At 36.3% G+C, this 21238-nt stretch overlaps 1 protein-coding gene and 1 long non-coding RNA gene across 2 annotated transcripts in view; one reads left to right on the top strand and one right to left on the bottom strand.

Moving 5' to 3' along the window:
• Nucleotides 1–2300: 2300 nt before the first annotated feature.
• LOC106883762 (monocarboxylate transporter 4) lies at nucleotides 2301–20203 on the bottom strand. Its single transcript, XM_014934882.3, has 5 exons — nucleotides 17966–20203; nucleotides 15969–16186; nucleotides 8409–8552; nucleotides 5748–6494; nucleotides 2301–4952 (listed from the first exon to the last, which is right to left on the bottom strand). Exons 1-5 carry the CDS (start codon nucleotides 18151–18153, stop codon nucleotides 4804–4806), a joined length of 1446 nt encoding a protein of 481 aa, XP_014790368.2. The 5' UTR covers nucleotides 18154–20203; the 3' UTR covers nucleotides 2301–4803.
• The window catches only part of LOC149131333 (uncharacterized), a 20173-nt gene continuing 15022 nt past the window's right edge, over nucleotides 16088–21238 (top strand). Inside the window, exon 1 of the long non-coding RNA XR_016238108.1 lies at nucleotides 16088–16380. This is a non-coding gene — a long non-coding RNA (uncharacterized LOC149131333). The remainder of the gene's footprint in view (nucleotides 16381–21238) is intronic.

The raw sequence follows: 21238 nt of genomic DNA, 5'->3' as shown, positions 1-21238 counted from the left end.
CCAAGTTTAGTTGTTTGGTGAAATAGAGCGAACCAGTAAGCGTCGTTTTGTTGTGAAGCGTGACAAAGCGACACTGGTTTCTCGGATCCAAAAACATTAAAAGGGTTCAATTATTTACAGCGATTCTTGGGCCGCCTACAAAGATCTAAACAGTTTGGGTTACCACCATTAACGTGGTAAATCATTCTGAAAACTTTGTTCATCCGACACCCACACAAAACATTGAACGTTTGTGGAGGGATGTAAAAGAATGGATTCGGCGACCAGGGATCTGGTTGAAATATTTAAATCAATATCTGTCTAGATATTTATTTATCTCCTCGGAGAGAAATAAATTTTTGTTACTTCACAAATTCTTTCGGCAGGCAGCCCAACTATACGCCCCCCCCCCTCACAGACCAATCACACTTTTCGACTGCTTAATCGCAATTCCAGGTGTGCTAATGCAACTTTTCACCACTCCTAGAAAAATGCACTTTTCTGAAAAAGTTTATTTGGAATCCTGGGTTTTACATGTCAGAATAAACTTTTTCAGAAAAATGCATTTCCGATTGGGGAGGTGTGAATCTGCATTAGCCCCCATCCCCAAAATCTTTTAGTGGGTGCATCGAATAGCTTTTCCGTGATCCTCAAAAACCTCATGGATGCGAAAACGAAAGCTGACCTATATAACAGGTATGTAGAACATATATTTCTGTACTTTCTGTTTATTCCTATGTCATTGAAATTGTTCTGCGCGCGCACACAGACACAAAAGTTATCCAGGCATTTGGCTGTTATTTTTAGGATATCGACATTTGCAGTTTCAGTCAGATTGTAGTTTTTCGTAGAAAATTTGAAAAGAAAAAAAAAAAATTTCCAAGTACATTGAAAAATAAATTTAATTTCGTAAAAAGTTTAGCGGTAAATATGCAACTTTTATACTATATATTCTGATTGTTGGAGTGGTACAATGGGATTACTGAAATAGGTGTGACACCAAAATACTCCCTGGAAGAACGTAAAACAACGTTTTAAGAGTAAGATGGGGATCTATTTCAAAACGGGGGCACCAGCATTTTCTTAACGAAACACTTTGAAACTTGGGACACTGGTAGAATGTGTCATATAAAACATCTTTTACTCTTAGTCTTCTTAACAAAAAAACGTACATCGCAAGTTATTCCATGTTAAAGTTGTCATATTTCTGTAATTTCAACCAATCACTGACGTCTATTCAGCTGAATAGAGTTACTGCTGGGCGGTCATAAAAATGTTATTCCCTGTGACATATTTCATCCGGTTTAATCGTAATGTATACGCATATATTGTTTATATAATAAATTACGGTGTGCGTATCTATGTGTGTAACAATTTTAGAGTTCGGATTCTAGGGTTAGGGGATTAATACGATATACACCGTTACAGCGCTAACTGTTTTCAACTGAATAGACGTCAGTGATTAGTAGAAATTATCGAAATAAGACAATTTTTTTACATGAAATAAATTCGAATACAAAAATTTTTTTCTGTTCTATAACACAAAATAGATAAGTATACGAAGTTTGAAAGTCTTTCGGTACCAAAAACACTACATAAAACATAAATGAAAATTGGTGCCCCCGTTTTGAAATAGATCCTAAGATGGGGAAGATGCAAAAAAAAAAAAAATTATTTACTTTGTGTTTTATTTACTTCGTTTAAAAAAAATTATTTACTTTACCCAACTTTTATTCTCTCTCTCTCTCTCTCTTCCTCTCTCTCTCTCTTCCTCTCTCTCTCTTCCTCTCTCTCTCTCTTCCTCTCTCTCTCTCTCTCTTCCTCTCTCTCTCTCTTCCTCTCTCTCTCTTCTGCTCTCTCTCTTCCTCTCTCTCTCTCTTCCTCTCTCTCTCTCTTCCTCTCTCTCTCTCTCTTCCTCTCTCTCTCTCTTCCTCTCTCTCTCTCTTCCTCTCTCTCTCTCTTCCTCTCTTCCTCTCTCTCTCTCTTCCTCTCTCTCTCTCTTCCTCTCTCAAAGATATGTTCATTTTAAATCACTTCTCGAGAGAAATAGTCCCCCCCCCCCACATACAAAAATTAGTTTGCGCGCGAAAGATTTTCGTTTTTGTTTTGTAAAACATTGCTTGATTGGTCTAGCATAAAAGTGTATTTTGCTGAGAATCCATGTTTTTGACAGCAAAGAGGTAAGTAGCAGTTTTTCTGAATTTTTACCTGTCTACATACACGATGTTACATGTATGTATATATATATATATATATATATATATATATATATATACACACACCAAATATACACAATATATATTTAATAACGAACCATGTAATTCACACTCTGGAAATTTTATTTCTGTAAAATGTTGGAAGTGGGTGAAATTTCCGTGGCTTCCACCTCACCCCACTCCGTTTTTCGGACTGCAAAAAAAGGGTTCTCTAGCATATTAGGATGGGTAACCTTAGGATGTCACAGGAATTCAACGAAACAAAATATTTTCAATGATTCCAGGACAGGGGGGGGGGGATTTCCCCACCTTTGCTCCCCTCTTTTCCAAACCAAGATAAGGGATTTGCAGCATATAAGGAGGTCAGGGTACTTGGATCTTTACCTTTTGAACGGCAGATCGAGAAATTTTTTGTAACTAAACACTTTCAAACTTTGGACACTGGTAGAATGTGTCATATAAAACATCTTTTATTCTTAGTGTTGTTGAGAAAAGTTTATATTTTCAAAGTTATTTCGTGTTAAAGTAGTCCTATTTCAGTAATTTTAACTAATCAATGACGTGTATTCAGCTGAATAAAATTACTGCCGTTGTTTGTCAACAACAACTATCGGCGGTGTATATTTCGTTTGTCACTGTTATTTATGATATCGTTCGTGCGTTTGTGCTGGTGTTAGGGTTAAGGTTTTAGGGATAGGGTTACGGTTAGGGGTAGGGGGCAAAAAGTCTTTCCGAAAATAGTAGCTGAAAAACAGGAAAAACTAAAAGCAGTAGAACGATTATGGTGGTGCCATGAAGTAAACATGTTACAGATACACTTGTTTATTCATACAAACGTAACATGAACATCTGCCAAAACATTTACATGTCTCTTGTTATTGGCCTTAATGGCCATGTAGTACAAGTCTTTTTTTTTATTTTAAATTTAGTTTGGTCGGGTTGGTCTCCATTTTTTTCCCTCCTCTTTTTGAAGAAAGCCGACCACCTCTGTGTTCTCCTCTTTCGAGGATGTTGGTGTCTTTTCCTCAGCTGTGGGTGTTGTTTCTTCCTCTTCTCCTTTCTCTTCCGCTTTTTCCTCAGTTGAAACATCTGGGCTTTCTCCCCTCTACAAATACGATTAACCTATTGTCCGCTATGTTAATAATTTCTGGCATTTCCTTTTTGTCGGTTCTTTATGTTGCATATCGTGTTGATTTATGTTTGTCAAAATTGCTGTTTGTTTTTATGGGGGTTGGCTATTTCATTTATGCAACTGGGATTTTATGTTTTTTGTCTTAAATTTTTTTCTGGCTGTTGTTTTGTTACCATTTGTTGATGATGGACAATTGTGTAGGGGACTGTTGTAGTTAGTTTGTTGGGCTTTGAATGGGTGTTTTTCTATATTATATGCAATACAGTATACTATATTATAAAGGTGGGTAGAGCCATGATATTATTACATCACATCTTGCATTATCTGCATTGTTTTTGTAGTGCTCATTGGAATAGCTTCCAATGATGGTCTTTGAAAATATTTAAAACTATTGTTGGACTTGTTTATCCTGTTTGGAGTTGGTGAGTGTGAAGGCAGTATGGATATGTCTGTTATTATTTTGTGTTGGCTTTTCTTTTCAATATTTGAATTTATAGCATGTTACATGCTTTATTAATATTGTACCATTATATATGTCCGAGATGCAAGGCACTTTATTTCATATTACTCCAGTATATACAACTTAAATTTATTACACACAGTTGCTGGAGTTAACTTTACAATAGATTGGTGACCTGCTCAGAGCAGAGTCTAGTTATTTCATATGCTTAACACCCCAGAAACTGGGAGAAATCCCAGCCTAATGAGTTGGAATAAGCACCTACCTAAAAACGTCAGTCTGTCTCAAGACAGTGAATGCTGTGAGTGATTATGAAGCTTCTTTTAGTTATATAAAGGTGATTTTTAGAATGCTAATGTTGTATTGCAGGTTGGTTACAATTCTAAGTTTACATGTGCATATTAGTTATAAAAATAACTAAATGTATTTTATGTGTCAATTGGATGTGCTTAGATTTATCTGAATTCACAGAAGGTCTTCAGTTGTGGGAAACATTTTTGTGATTTATGGGTTTCAGTAAGTGGGGTTTTGATGTTTGTGTTTCCAGTTTAGATATCTGTAGGTACATTTTGGTGCTGTCATCTTTTGAAATGTTATGTTTATTACTTTGACTAGAATCTCAGCTTTCACAATTTAACTATCCAGTGTGTTTGCTGTATTTATTTTCTTGATAGAGGTCTCTGTGAAAAATCTTTATTGTCGATGACTTTCTAACTGTAACCACTTCCCCCTTTAGCATATTATCCAGTGAATTATGTACTATATTCAACCATTCTTAAGATATCTAAGTGAACTTGAGAGACCACATAGAGAGTTCCTTGTAGGCTCAAGCTTTCCTCATGGGCAATTTGTTGTGTAGAGAAGCAGCTTTTCCAATCCAGAATACAAGAACATCAAAACTGAATATAATAAGAAATATTGTTTAATATATATTCCATTTATACAACTGTGAACTTTTCTTAAAAAGTGTAGAATCCTGTGTAGCCATTTTCAGAATGCAGCTTCATTTCTGTTGGCTAATTCTCAGGTTTAAGTTGATGATTCTTTTTGCTCAAACAAGTAATCAGTAAGTGTGAAGATGCTAATAGCAAAAACAGAAGCGTTTCAAACAGTCCAGTGAGATAAAAAGCAAAGTCATAACTGTGTGTAAGGTCTGTGATTTTACCTACAAAAGAAAGAAAAAAAAAATGAAAGCCTTGAAATAACAGTATATCATTGAAAGTGAGATCTGATTAAATTATTGTGGTTGTTCTAGTCAAGTAAAAATTTATAAAAAAATACTCTTTACAATGAACTAATTTTAAGCTAAAAAGTAAATATGAGTATTAGGAAGGGTATCAAGCCATAAAAATCCTGCTGAAATGGACACAATAGCCTAGGGTAGTTTTCTAACTGGCTGGCTCCTGTCAACCGTCCTACTCATGCATGTATGGAAGACCGGATGTTAAACGATTATGATGATTATATTCTTTTACATTGTTTCATCACCTTTAATGTTATGTTATCTGTGTCTATCTTCTGTATTCAGTTATGAAGCTTATCAATCCAGACATTCATATATGTAGAATGCAATTGTAAATTAATAGAAAAATAGTCCTATACTTTATTGTCTTAACAAATTATCTGTGGTGAATAGATTTAACAGTCAATATCTCAGTGTTTCCTAAAGCAGGGAACTGGCAGAATCGTTCACACCCCACACAAAATGCTTAGTGATATTCCTTTATGTTCTGAGTTCAAATGCTGCCAGGGTCGATTTTTTTCATCCTTTCAAGATCGATAAAAGAAATACTTACTCCCTCGCTCGGAATTGCTGGCCTTAGGCCAAAATTTGAAACCCACATCTCAGTGTTTCCTGTGTCACAAGTGAGTTACCAATCAGAAAGCAGGATTAGAGATGTGGTAAAGATTACAACCGACAATGCCTAGAACAGAAGAGACGAATAGATATCACACTTACCTACAACAGTTGCCATTGGTATTGCACATATCCCGTTCAGAGTATAAGTATAACCAATGGCTAGTGGGTAAGCTTCAACACCAACAACCTTTTTGAAGACCAGGGGACGTATTGTGGACAACATGCCACGAGAAAATCCATTCAAGACAGCCAAGAAGACTAATGGTGAATAAGTGTTGCATAAAGGAGCAAAAATGTAGAACGTCCCACCTACACCACAAACTATGTAAAATAAAAGAATGAGTGCTGGTGTTATGTTGAATAAAAAGCTGAAGAGGCCAAAGACAAGTCGGCTTGCCATGCCTGAAATACATATAAAAGTAATTAGTGTAATCCCTTCTACTATTGGATGACCCTTTTCAACCCAAAAATCAACAATAAGGAGAAAAACAAGGGAACCAAAACATGTATTCATTGATGCAGCAGTTGATAGTATCAAAAAACGTTTGTTTTTCAATATTTTCATATCAAATATTTTTAGTTGTTCGACTTTCATATCAGGTTTTGGTTTTCTGTCAACTTTTGTCAACAATCCTGAAAAACACATGTTCAAACTGAAGCCAGAAAGAATCATCAATGCTCCTCTCCAAGAGTAGATATTTAAGAAAACATCTAACAAATATGTCATAAATAAGGTTCCAACCGAAGGACAAATTGTCAATATAATGGAGAGAATATGGGCATTTTGGTGGAATAATTTCTCCAAGGCTGCAAAACTGACGATATTGTTGATGGCTGCTCCAGAACCTGAAATAGAATATAAAGAAAGATGATTGTATTAAAGATATTGTAGATTTATTACATAAATGCAAGTTCTCAGATTTATTCAAAGCGGAAACAAAGTATAAATGATATCTAACCATTCATCATCTACCTACTTACCTGTCGACCTACCTACCTATCTATCCATCTGTCTGTCTATCCATTTGTCCATCTGTCTATCTACATACATATTCACTCACCCACCCACTTACCTACCTACATACATACTTACATACTTACACATACACCTAACTTGCTGTCTTTATATATTTGTGTAGTAGTAATTTTCATTGTTAAATGCCATTTCCTTGGGGTACGCTTTTTTTAATTATTGTCATATTGTCATTACTGGGCAACAAACTGGTTGTTTTGTCTGTATCGGTTGACTTCATTATCATATCTAATATTCAGTAATTCTTTATTCTCTATTTAATTTACATATGGTGATGTTAGAATGAAAAAATGATGTCATTAGAATCACTGGCCATAAATTTAGGATCAATGGTTGAGTACTTATATTATTGAATTTATCTTTTGGCACAAAGCCAGCAATTTTGGAGGAGGGGTAAGTCGTACCCTATTCTTTTATTTGTTTCAGCTGGTTGACTGTGGCCATGCTGGAGCACTGCCTTAAAGGGGGTTTTAGTCGAACAAATTGCCCCCAAGACTTATTCTTTTTTAGCCTAGTACTTATTCTGTTGGTCTCTTTTGCTGAACTGTTGTCAAGTGATGGTAGGGTGGTGGGCAAACACAGACACACACTCACACGTCGATAGATACATATATACATATTAAAAATGGGGAAGGCCAATTTATGGCATTACCTTAGGTTTCCCATCCATAAAGGGTTTAGCTTTATGGTGTATCATCAAATTCCAAAACCTGTTGGCCCAAGATCTCTTAAAAATATGGTGGGGGAAATGCCTCACTGCTCAAAGGTAACAATTGGGGATTATCTCTCCTTGCTATCGGCTCTTGACCTCCAGCTGTGCCGCCATCTTGTGGGCTCCAGATGGCTAGCAGGAACTTGAAATGTAAACATGGCCTCCATTCTGGAGTTAAGGATGTTCCCTGGTTCAAGTGAGTCCTTTAGAATTCTCACATGTTTAGCTATGCATAACTCACTGCGCTTTTCTGTCTACCAAACCCACTCACAAGGCTTTGGTCAGCTTGAGGCTATAGTAGAAGACACTTGCCCAAGGTGCCATGCAGTGGGCCTGGACCTGGAACCATGTGGTTGGGAAGCAAGCTTCTTACAACATGCCTGCACCTTGATATTGATATATCTTAATCTTGTATTCAACAGAATAATTAGAATAGTTATTCCTGTATGTATTGGGTTGTCCGGAAAGTTCTTGTCGATTTTTGGAGGAAAGAAAAAGGTCAATAAATACTTGCCATTACATTTTTAATCAACGAAATATGAACCATTTTGTTGCACAATGCGTCTCCATCTTTCCTTTAACTTGAAAATACCCTCTTCCCAGAATTGAGGTGGTTTCATGGCAAATAAGTTGAAAGGTAAGCTACTATAAATTGGCACAAACTTTCCGGATAACCCAATATTTCATAATATTCTGTGACAATTGCAAAATTCTTTTCTTTCTCTGAATGTTAGCATAGAAAATATTTTCTCAACTGTGACTAAAATAAGTTTACACAAAATATCACTTGCACTTTCATGCATTGGTAAACAAATACATAAATATTTACTATGTTACCATTATATTTAATGATTTCAAAGCTAGTACTGTACCCTTGTATGGCATTGAGGGAGAATATCTGCAACATAACAGGATTTTCAAAATCAAATAGCATTATTCAAGTATTAGCTGTTGTCTGACCGAATAAATCAAATATTCCTTTATTAGTATTTCAGCCATAATTTGTTGAACTTACCAAATAAGATTCCAAGTGAGAAAAACAGAAACCATATGTTTGGTGTAAAGCTACTTGCAAACAAACCAATTGAACACAAAGCGCTGGCAAGGATATATGACCGTCCAATACCAATTTTTCTGTACAACATTCCTGCAAATATTCCTGCAATTGAAAATTGAAGGTCTGAAATGAGATTCTGTCAAAAGCTAATGAAATTATGTGAGGGTATTTTAAAATTCTGTTAGCTATAAGATAAGAGAATTTATTAGAATAATTAATGCGTAGAAGAAAATATTTTTATCTTTTAATCTGTAAAATCTTCACATGCATTCTTTCTAATAAGCCAGAAAGATAACATAAATTTAAGTGATTTACACAAGCTAACATATGTCAAATTGAAAGAATGAAATGCTATCAATATAAAAAATAAATTTTTTCCTCTTCCTTACAACAAAGCAATATACAGTAATACCTCACTTTACGAGGACCCACTTAATGAGACCCCGGTTTTACGAGTTTTCTTTTTCAAGCATAAGATCCAAATTTTGAATGAAATGCAAAAGTTTCTACTACTACCATAACAAATGCTTCTGCGTGTTACTGAGAATTTTATACAGGGTGTCCACAAAGTCTGGGTACATGGAGTATATAAAATCATAACATAAACAATTAAATATAAGAAATAATAATTTCTTAAAGTATGTGTTAATCCCCATGTGGGTACATGGAGTAAATAAGATCATAACATAAGCAATTAAATATAAGAAACAATAATTTCTTAAAGTATGTTTAATCCGCATGTACCCAGATTTTGTGGACACCCTGTAGAAAGCGAGAAAAAAAAAAGCTAAGCAAATAACTAGACATGTTTTTTAAAAAGAAATCTTTAAGTCTGTCTACAAGTGATGGTGTGTGCAAGTCTAGTGTGAGTGAAAGTGATTCAAAAAACGATTATAATGATAATATTTTTATTATAAATGATCTTGACATTCTTTTTACTTTACATAAAATATTCTTTACATTCTACTTTTGTTGTTTTATTGCCGTTTATTTACGAGTATTTTAAATTCTGTTGGTAAAATATTTTTCTGAGAATGAATTACGATTTATAACATCGCTACTATGGGAAATTAGTGCTCTGCTTTATGAGTTCTTGTTTTATGAGCAGTCTCCAAGAATAAACTTGTACATCGAGGCATTAACCCATTACCTACCAGTGATCTCATATGAGATCACTTAAAAATTACAAATTTCGTAATTATCTGTCAATATTTACACATATCTAACCTTTTTGCTATATCTACTAGGTATATTTCTCTGATATTCAAATGAACTTTGCTAATTTTTCACCCAATATCTCGCTTATTTCTTTCTATTTAAAATGTTATTTTGATCATTCCAGCGTGTTTCTAAGGCTGTTTTATGCTAGAAATCAAAGTTTCATGAAAAAATTCCAGTTAATAGAATTATGGGAGGTAATGGGTTAATGTATTCACTTTTTGTACTGTTCATGCTCACTAATTGCTGATACAGATCACCTAGTTTCTTTTGATTTATAATTTATTATAATTAATTTAATTACATGCCTGGTGATAATTTTATTCAAATCAGAAATGTTGCTTTTTCAATGGAGAAAAAGCAACATTCCCCCCATATAGAGTCTAACCATCTCTTATCTGTTGTTAGAAATTTTCCTATTAAACTGTGTCTTTGCTCTATGTGCTGGCGGAACTTTTTGACTAACTTTCTGTCTGGTTAGGTTTATGCATTTGGTTGTGCCTCTAAGGTTATGCTTTGTATCTGGTACACTACTTACTCTACATTAATTTCTTCCTCACTGTTATTTCTGTAACACACAATGTAGATGATAATATAATATACTCTTAACTCCTTAACTCCCTACACTCAAGAGTCAGCCATACACACAACCTTGACAGCTTACAACTGATCTCGAAGACACCTTTTAATCAGGAGGCACCAACCAATTCTTTTTCAACAGTACCATGACAGACACAGTAGCTGCACATTTCAAAGAAACACTTGCATCGGGACATCTTTCACATCGAAGATCGGTGATTGTCGTACGCTGAGGACGGGTAAATACCCAGAAACTCGAGTCTGTGCGTATCACAGATCAAGATGGGAAGGATGACTTCTCTTTGCAAATACAGACAGGACACAGATGTGTGTCAATAGACAGCTTGAGGAGATGTTCTCCTGGGACTAAAAGCAACAGTAACATCCACCCTTAGGGTTCAGCCGCATTTAAGTGGCAAATATACTTCACACTTGTATTCTTAGACTTGCTTTATTTTATAATAATACACAATTCAATTGCATAAATCACAAAAAAATGTAAGTCTTTCCAGTTTTTGATGATCTGCCATGGTGATCACGAATATAAAACATTTTCAAGATTGTACCCTATACATAAATCTCTCTGTTCAGGGAAAAAATAGTTCAACCCTAATCAGCAGTTGAGCATTTTGAAAGCCCAATTATGAGTCAGGTTGAAGTAATGCTTACACATTTAGGATGGTGCTACATTTTCAATCTCACAAACCAGCAAACTGCATGCCACTTTATCCAAGCTCACAATCAACCATCGAATAAATTTTCTCATCTACTCACCTGTGCTTTATGTAACCTTCCATATTTCATGTAAAAGAACTTTAGGCTGATCTTTTGACCTGTCATACTGCCACTGCCTGGAATACATTCAATACTCAATTTTCTTGTAGTCATTGATCTACAGAGATGTTCAATTACAGCAGGGGTTCTCAACGATTTTTTTTTTTATCTATGGATCCCTTTGAATACTATTCTAGTCTGGTGGACCCCCATAGCCATTCGATGTTTAGAAACTAGTTTTATAGGAACTTCTTTCAAAATTCCTATTTTGTTTTTCACACATTAACTTTTGTAGGTTAAACTATATTCTTTTACTTGTTTCAGTCATTTGACTGTGGCCATGCTGGAGCACTGCCTTTAGTTGAGCAAATTGACCCGACCGCTAAGTTAAGGGGATGTAAACACACCAGCATCGGTTGTCAAGCGATGTTGGGGGGACAAACACACATACATACATACATACATACATACATACATACATACATACATACATACATACATACATATATATATATATATAATTATATATATATATATATATATATATATATATAAAACAAATAATAAATGAGTATATGCATATATACGTACAGGTATGTGCATACCTACGTCTACCTGTATATATAGGTGCATATCTGGGTACAGGACATTGCAAACAAAACGTAGACAAGAAAATAATAATAACCAGAGTACAAAAAACACACAAGCCACATAGAGAACATTTTCCTTCATCAGCTACCCCTGTTTTAACACCGGCATTTCGAAGAGTTGGGAAGGACGCATCGTTAAAACGGCTCTTCCCATGGACTGCAAATTAAATCTGTGCCATGGAGGAATGTAATGGCGGACAAAAAACAAGACAGGAAAACAAACGGAAAAGAAAACAAACGGAAAAGGCTATGCGGCCAGACGTGAAAAATTATGTGTATATGAACGCTGTGAGGCACGAACTGAAAGTGGGGATGAAGTAAGTTTGTGTGTTTGCTCGACGATAGCCAAGGAAGAAAAGGATTAGTGACCGGAAGCATGTGACCAGGCAGGGGTAAGGAAGAGAGAGAGAGAGAGTGGTAGAGGGAGAAACAAAGGGAGGAAGTAGAAGAATAGGTGAGCAGCGAGAGAAAGAGAGGAATATAGTAGTAACAGAAGGAAGAACGAGAGGGGAAAGAGAGAGATATAGTAGTAACAAAAGGAAGAATGAGAGGGGTAAAGAGAGATACGTAGTAGTAACAGAGGAAGAACGAGAGGGGGAAAAAGTGATAGAGAAAGAGATAGTCGCGTCAGAAAATATAAAGGTGAAAAAACTACTTACAACAGGGATGATGCAGGCGTTTGATCATGTAAAACAAATAATAAATGAGTATATGCATATATACGTATATATATATATATATATATATATATATATATATATATGGTTTGCACTCTGTTGCTTTCGATGTCGAGGGTTCCAGTTGATCCGATCAACGGAACAGCTTGCTCGTGAAATTAACGTGCAAGTGGCTGAGCACTCCACAGACACGTGTACCCTTAATGTAGTTCTTGGGGGATATTCAGCATGACACAAAGTGTGACAAGGCTGGCCCTTTGAAATACAGGTACAACAGAAACAGGAAGATAGAGTGAGAGAAAGTTGTGGAGAAAGAGTACAGCAGGGTTTGCCACCATCCCCTGCTGGAGCCTTGTGGAGCTTTAGGCGTTTTCGCTTAATAAACACTCACAACGCCCGGTCTGGGAATCGAAACCATGACCCTACGACCATGTGTCCGCTACCCTAACCACTAGGCCATTGCACCTCCACACATATATATATATATATATATGACAGGCTTCTTTACAGTTTCCGTCTACCAAATCCACTCACAAGGCTTTGGTTGGCCTGAGGCTATAGTAGAAGACACTTGCCCAAGGTGCCACGCAGTGGGACTGAACCCGGAACCATGTAGTTCGTAAGCAAAATACTTACCACACAGCCACTCCTATGTGTATAACAGCTATGTGGCCAGTATGGAGCTCGAACTCAAAACATTCGCATTATTAGCACTATATTAAATGTTAGAGAAAAAAAACCTAGCTGTTTCTTGCAATACATAACCAATACATACATCAAAAGCAAAATTTTGGTGGGCAGGGGGCCCCCTTGAAATACTATTGTGAACCCCCAATTTACTGTTTTATGCGCCCTGCCTCAAAATCTTATATGGACCTCAGTTGAGAACCAGTGAAGTAAAGCATCAATAGAATTGATTTGACCAGTCTCAAAGGATCTGCAAAGGCCATAGTCCCTTCTCCTCTAACTGTAAAAATTATTAAAATATAGTTTAAGTACTCAAATATCATCTAAGAGATTGGGAGGTGAATGTAAGAATTTTGTAGTTTATTACTCATAATTATTGGCCAGTATATCAACAAGAGACCTATTATATCATGTTTAGTGAACTACTTCAATTAAAATGCTAAAAACTCCAGCAAAACTATGCATTTATTTTAATTACATGCCAGTTAAAGTCTTATTAAAATATGAATGCTTAAATGTTACTTTGAGATTGTAATTAAATTCCAATAACAAAATTATAAGCTATAGTACATTATCTAGTACTCAATTATCATCATCATTGTCATTGTTTTCCATACTGGCATGGGTTGGACAGTTTGACGAGCTGGCCGGGCCCATTTGTCTGTTTTGGCATAGTTTCTATGGCTGAGTGCCCATCCTAATGCCAACCACTTTATAGAGTGTGCTGGGTGCATTTATTGTGGCACTGACACAGTGCATTTTACATGGCACTGGCATGAGACATATCACAATATGTCAGCTATCTCTAACCGTTACTTCATTCTTGATATATTTTAGATAACACAATAAAGGAATGGGGAAACGAAAAACTATACAAAACTCATCACTAATCTCTCTAGCTAAATCTACACTAATCTCTCTCTCATGTCAAATCTACACTGACTACATGGAGACCATGTAAGCATCCTCCCATGACATCATGTCATTCTTGCCTCTGTCAGGTAACCATCATTGCACCTTTCCTTCCATCCTGTTAAATCTGAATAACGGACAACTAAAGCTTTCAAAGTCACTCCAAATTTTAGGCTTCTCTTTGATTGAGGATCTCTTCTGAAGAATCATATCAATAACTCTTTAACATTCAGATTACTCTGTCAAATGTTATGCATATTTATCCCTGTTGTTCTAAATTAATTAATCATGCATTATCTTGTAGCTTCAAGATTTCAATGATATGATTGTTTATTTTTAGAATGACATTGTAGGCTAGGTGTGAGAAGGCAATTTGAACATAAAGCAGGTAGAATATTTGGACTGGATATGGCTGGTTTAAATACTAAAAGGTTAACATAGAAAAGGTGGTAGTGACATCTCAAAGACTGATTTTTCTCTACAAAGTTAGAAAATACTTCTGCTCCCAACAACTTGTAACCTGCCACAAAGTGTCAGGTGAGACTGAGACAGACAATACATCTGGTACATAGATACTGTAGTAACTCCGTGCGCATGCGTAGTCTCACGCATGCATGGAATTCAACAACCAAGCTTTCCCCGCTTTGATTGATCTCTTTCTTACTGGCCAGCGATTGAGCAAGGACGTGTCTAGCTGTCTCTCCATCTTTCGAACTCACGCTAGACAGCTCACATCAATATACCAACGTCCCAACAACCATGTTCTGACACACCGAAGACGTCTCAACAAACAAGATTAAAGATGTATATTTTCCACCATGAATAAATATTGTTTGTGTTGATAGTCTGGAGTTCAGCGTTCCGTTCAATTCTTAATTTAATATAGGAAAGTCAGGTGTACATCTAATGATGTATAACCCACTTTCCTAAAATACTTTCAGAAAGTATCTATTTTTTCCCACTGAAGCTAATGCACACTACATGTCTGTACTCTAAGGCATAACACCTGGGAACTGACATGGTCTACTGGTGTGAAAATTTTCATGCACGCATGGGGTGGTGCCACATCCCACCCAAAGGATTTTGTCCACACAGCATTAGTTTTGGTGGGCGAAAAAAAAAATAAAGTTGTGGCTGTGTGGTAAGTAGCTTGCTTATCAACTACATGGTTCTGGGTTCAGTCCCATTGTGTGACACCTTGGGCAATTGTCTTCTACTATAGCCTCGGGCCGACCAAAGCCTTGTGAGTGGATTTGGTAGACGGAAACTGAAAGAAGACCGTCGTATATATATATATATATATATATATATATATATATATATATATATATATATGTGTGTGTGTGTGTATATGTCTGTGTTTGGTCCCCCCAACATCGCTTGACAACCGATGCTGGTGTGTTTACATCCCCGTAACTTAGCAGTTTGGCAAAAGAGACTGATAGAATAAGTACTAGGCTTCTAAAGAATAAGTCCTGGGGTCAATTTGCTTGACTAAAGGCGTTGCTCCAGCATGGCCACAGTCAAATGACTGAAACAAGTAAAAGAATAAAAAGAGAGAGAGAGAGTACTTCTTGAATGCACCTTGTAGATATCCTAGGCTGCCTCCAGAGAAGAATAGCCATTAGAATAATAAGTAGGAAATCACTCACATGCTCTCTGCTCTCTTCTATCACCACCACAGTGGTCTTCTGTGTTCTTTACAAACTGGTTAGCTTCATGCCATCTCCACTCAACCACTTCTGACTCACTAGTTTCTTCTTTCTCCTCTTATCACCCTCAGACCCTTCATTAACCAGACCTTCTTCATAGAACACTAAACAATGAAATTCCCTCCCTGCACACATCTCTCCAGGTGCCATTGATATGCAACAGTTGAAGCTGAATATTATTAGCTGCACCAATCTCACTGGGCTCAGAAGGCCTGAGAAAGACTGTAGACACTGCCCCTTTATCCAGATGTCACAAATAACAACATTCTAAAATAAAAAATAAAACCCTATTAGTTAATGAATACGTACCTCCACAACCTAAAGTTGCAGTACATGCTGATGTTATCATGGCTGTCTCAGACTTTGTGGTTTTAAATTCTCTGATAAGGTAGATATATAGAATGCCGAGAGAGGAAGCAATGCCAAAACTCAACACATTGGTGTATAATATAGAAACATAAGCCAGATATTTGATAAAAGAGGAACATTTACTGGATGTATGACCCTCTGGTGTGCACTTTACTGTCCTGGAAATAGAGAAGAAAAGCATGTAGTAGTAGTATTAGCAGCTGTAGCAGCAGCAATAGTAGTAATTTTTATTGTAGTAGCAGTAGTAGTAGTAGTAGTGTGACAGTAGTACAAACACCTGTTTTAGTAGCAACATAAAATGTACTTTTATCATTTCAGTAGACTTACACCTGAGACAAGCTTTGTGCATTTGGTACGTACTGTTTTTTTTTTTTTTTTGTCTATGTTGTTTTCTACTGGAAAGAAAGTACTCTACTTAATAAGTGTGCTGTGCCTATTAACATTATTTTTTTCTATGTTGTGCCTATTTATGTGATTTTCTACACATTGTGCATGTTCTTAAGCTTACAACCAAATGTTAGCTGATAATTATGAAGGCACCAATATCAAAGAAATTAAAATGGCAATCAAGAAAACTTCCACACTTCCACAAATTTTAGGCTTCTCTTTGATTGAGGATCTCTTCTGAAGAATCATATCAATAACTCTTTAACATTCAGATTACTCTGTCAAATGTTATGCATATTTATCCCTGTTGTTCTAAATTAATTAATTATGCATTATCTTGTAGCTTCAAGATTTCAATGATATGATTGTTTATTTTTAGAATGACATTGTAGGCTAGGTGTGAGAGGCCACATCCAAGCAATTTGAACATAAAACAGGTAAAATATTTGGACTGGATATGGCTGGTTTAACATTTAATGTGTAACCAACAAAACAGCCCTCACAGAGTTAATTACTGACCGAGAGGCTCTCACAGTGCACAGGGTTAACTGCTAATTATGCAAAGCTTTGCATTAGATGGGATTAACATGTAACAAAGCTCTTGTCCGAGTTTCCTTGTAATCAATAAAGCTCTTGAGGTTAATTGGCAACCAAATAAATTCTACATCATACAGGGTTGAACAGTAACCAAAAACTCCCTATATTGCATAAGGTTATCTAGTAACCAACAAAAACCACACCAGATAGGGTTAATTGCTACACAACAGTTTGGTTGTACATTATCAATGACAAGGGTAGAGAATTATCAAATGTCACTCTCTGGTTGGGTTCACCTTATCAGTCACCATCAGAATCTACAAGCAGAAAAGGAGCCTGTATGTTGTTACTTTATCTGTGAGAAATAGCAGCTAAATTCTCTCAATTCATGCTCTTGGACAGTCTCTCAACTGGGGTCCATATGTCCCTTAGGTGTCCATAATGACCCTTGAGGGTCTATATAAGATTGTTAAAATTTATCTGCCATAAATTGGTTATACTTCTACAGTACACAAAATATTAAAATTTTTTTTTTTACAGTTCCTAATGATATTTAATTATAAAAATATGATAGGATTTTTTCATGTATATCGAGTGGCTATGGAAGTCCAGTTGAGTAAAATAAGAATCAAATTGGCCCAAAAATGGTTGAGAACCACTGTTCAAGAATGTAGAGAATTGGAGTCACATTAGACTAGGATGGTCACAACTGGAATGTCTTTGACTATAAGGCTGCTAAATCATGGCTTACCTGGACAGAAATAGACTGGAGAGAAGAGAATGTTTCCCAAACTATTGCACTGTATTCCATTTAATTCTCCACTGCATGTCACAGTTTGCAGTATGGTCTTCTGCAAATGGAGACATTGTATATCTGCAATGCTTCATCTGCAGGTCAAACCCAGTTCATACACTATCTACCTTAATGCCATAAGTCTATTCAACAAAAGCTACTCTGTGGCTACACAACAACATCATCAACAACAATAAAGAAAAATTAATATACTAATTACCTTGCAGGTTGATTAGCTGTAGCATTAAGATCTGATTCTCGATTAGTGCACTCATCTTCACAAAATCCAGGATTCACACCTTTCTGGGGACATGTCTCTGTAAAAACATCTGTTAGATTTCTCTTTTCTTCATCTGGTTTAGTATCTAGTAAGTTTACTTGGATAATGATTTCTTTATCTTTAGTCATTTTCAATCAGAACATTTATGGTTTATTTTATGAGTGATTTTATGTATGCATACGTTTGTGTGCCTGTATATAGTGGTGTCCTTTCACTTATGGTCTCCTTGAAGAAATATATGCAATATTTTCTTTTCCTGTGTCTTCTGTGTTTAAATATATATCTACCAGACCTTCCCAAAATTGTTCTCATGAAAAAAATATTTCTATAATATTCAGAAGCATGCTGAAAACCTGACTGTAAAATTCTCAGATTACATATAATGTCTACTAGCAACAAAAATGTCATCACAACCCTATCAGCAGATTCAGAATTGTTCATCAAATCAACAAGAGACCTCTAGAACTAATTTTTTCTTCCTTTTTTTTTATTTATTTATTTTTTTACCTAATTTTCTTTTCTTACTTTTATCTGAAACTGGCTTTTTTACTTGTTCCATAAATTTTAATTGGGAATTAACACGTTGAAAAGACATTTAATTGGTGAGTCCCATAACCATCGAGCCATTGAAGAAAAAGCTGAAGGCCCTACCTTTGTTAAAGTATATCTAAGATAATTAGCTTTGATGACCCCATCTTATCTCAACCAAGCCTGTATAAAGAGTTGACCTCACTCTAGGAGCTGTGACAATGACACTGCCCTTCCATGATTGATGAGAATAATGATGTAATTTGGCAAAAAATGACAGCAGTAAAAATGTGGTTGGTTAGGGAATTGCAGAGGGTTGATGTTCGTAGAAGAAAGGACTGGTTGTTGTGGGTTAATGTGAGATTGTATTAGGAAGGTGTGTGGCTTAGTGGTTAGGGGATTCAGCTCATGATTACAAAGTCATGAGTTCAATTCTTGGGGGTGCATTGTGTCCTTGAGCAAGACATTTTATTTTACGTTGCTCCAGTCCACTCAGCTGGCAAAAATGAGTAATACCTGTACTTTAAAAGGCTAGCTTTATCACACTGTGTCATGCTGAATCTCCCTAAAAACTATGTTAAGAGTATGCATGTCAGTGGAGTACTCAGCTACTTGCATGTTAATTTCATGAGCACACTGTTCCTTTGATCAGATCAACTGGAACCCTTGTTGTTGTAACTGAAAGAGCGCCAGTTGTTGCATTAGGGAGGGAAAGGCATGGAAAAAGAGAGAAGAGATTTGTACGTCATATTGCCTCAGGTGGAAGTAGTATGTAACATGCTAACTCTGTAGGGGTCTTTGTAGTAGCAGTAAATAAAGAGGAGAGACATCCAGACAGTGCTTGCAGTGTGTTTTGTGAGTTGGTTTTCCTCAGGGAACAGAGAATAGGATGATCTGCTTTCAACCTTCTTAGATCAGTACCATGTCAGGCCTTTGCTGAGAGCTGAGAAACTGTTACAACACTGCTCCAATGTATTATGACTAGCAGACCAGATAAGGTGATCGTGGCAGCTAATGTTACTGTCACTCCACTTTTTACGCAAGCAATGACCTTCAGTAGGTGGAGGTGATTAAAGTATCTAACCCTTTCATTTTCAGATTACTTTGTCAAATGTAACGTTTATTTATTCAGATACTTTAAAGTTAATTCTGTATTATTTCTTAGCTTTGAGATTTCAAAGTTATGGTTGCTAATTTTTATAATGACATTGCAGGTTAGGTTTGAGAGGTTGGATCTGGCCAGTTTGAAAATGAAACAAGCAGAATATTTGGACTGGATATGGCTGGTTTAAATGCTAACTGGTTAATCCCACCGCAGAGGGTGTCTGCTGTGGCTTCTTAGACTTCCTCATCGTAGTAATGAGAATATCTTATACCTAGAACATTGGGAAAATAGCTGAGTATGTGTCTTGAGGCTCATCTCCTTAGGCACAGAATTACCACTTTGAGGAAGTCCTGAATGTTATAGTGGACACCATCTGTTGTAGGATTAGATATAATCACCTTCACCTGCTAAAGAAAGTCGTGGAGGCGCAATGGCCCAGTGGTTAGGGCAGCGGACTCGCAATCATAGGATCGCGGTTTCGATTCCCAGACCGGGCGTTGTGAGTGTTTATTGAGGGAAAACACCTAAAGCTCCACGAGGCTCCGGCAGGGGATGGTGGCGAACCCTGCTGTACTCTTTCACCGCAACTTTATCTCACTCTTACTTCATGTTTCTGTTGTGCCTGTAATTCAAAGGGTCAGCCTTGTCACACTCTGTGTCACACTGAATATCCCCGAGAACTACGTTAAGGGTACACGTGTATGTGGAGTGCTCAGCCACTTGCACGTTAATTTCACGAGTAGGCTGTTCCGTTGATTGGATCAACTGGAACCCTCGACATCATTAGCGACGGAGTGCCAACAACAACTAAAGAAGGTCATTGCTTTTAGAAAGACTGGAGTTATGATACCAGTTGTGAAGGCCACCACCACATATGGTCTGATTGCTATAGTTAAATCACTGAGAACTGAAAGTTTGATTCAAAAGAAGCTGAAGTTCCCCAAAACATAGAGCTGATAATAGAAGACTCCACCTTCTCCAGTTGATCAAATTGAATGAGAGTGATAAAATTCTAGGATTAAAAATCTTGTTGGAATTTTGGTTTAAGCATCCCATAAAACTCCTCATTACTTCTTTATTTTTTTGTGGAGTTTTCAGAAAATATTTTGCAAATTTGTGTTTTACATATGGGAATTCATAACGTTATGCAAAAAAAAAAAAAAAAAGAATTTTTGTGTGCAATTTAACTGTTGCTTTTAGCACAGCTCAACCACCTGATACATTGTTTCTTTGTCACTCTGATATGTATTAGATGTTTTTGATATTTTTCTCCCTGTAAACACATTTAATGGAATGACGATGCACCCAAGGGTGGTCCTTTGTTGGGATTTAAGCAAAACATTATTTGGACTGTATGTATTTTAAACTCTGATAAAAAAAAAAAAAATCGAAGAGTGGAACTTTTAGGAATTATAGGGCAGAGGTTTAAAAATAAAAAATACTTTGCTTAATTGTATAAACTCCCTTGAAAGTTCTGAAAGTTCCAAAAAATAAAATAAGTAACGAGGGGTTATATGGGGTCTTTAAACCAGAATTCTGCCAGAATTATATTCATCAGGAAGACTATGAGACTGCACTCT

The sequence above is a fragment of the Octopus bimaculoides genome, chromosome 23, assembly GCF_046866305.1.
Source record: "Octopus bimaculoides isolate indiv1 chromosome 23, ASM4686630v1, whole genome shotgun sequence".
NCBI lineage: Eukaryota > Metazoa > Mollusca > Cephalopoda > Octopoda > Octopodidae > Octopus > Octopus bimaculoides.
Note: the sequence above shows the minus strand (reverse complement) of the source record. Positions and strands in the feature narration are given on the sequence as shown.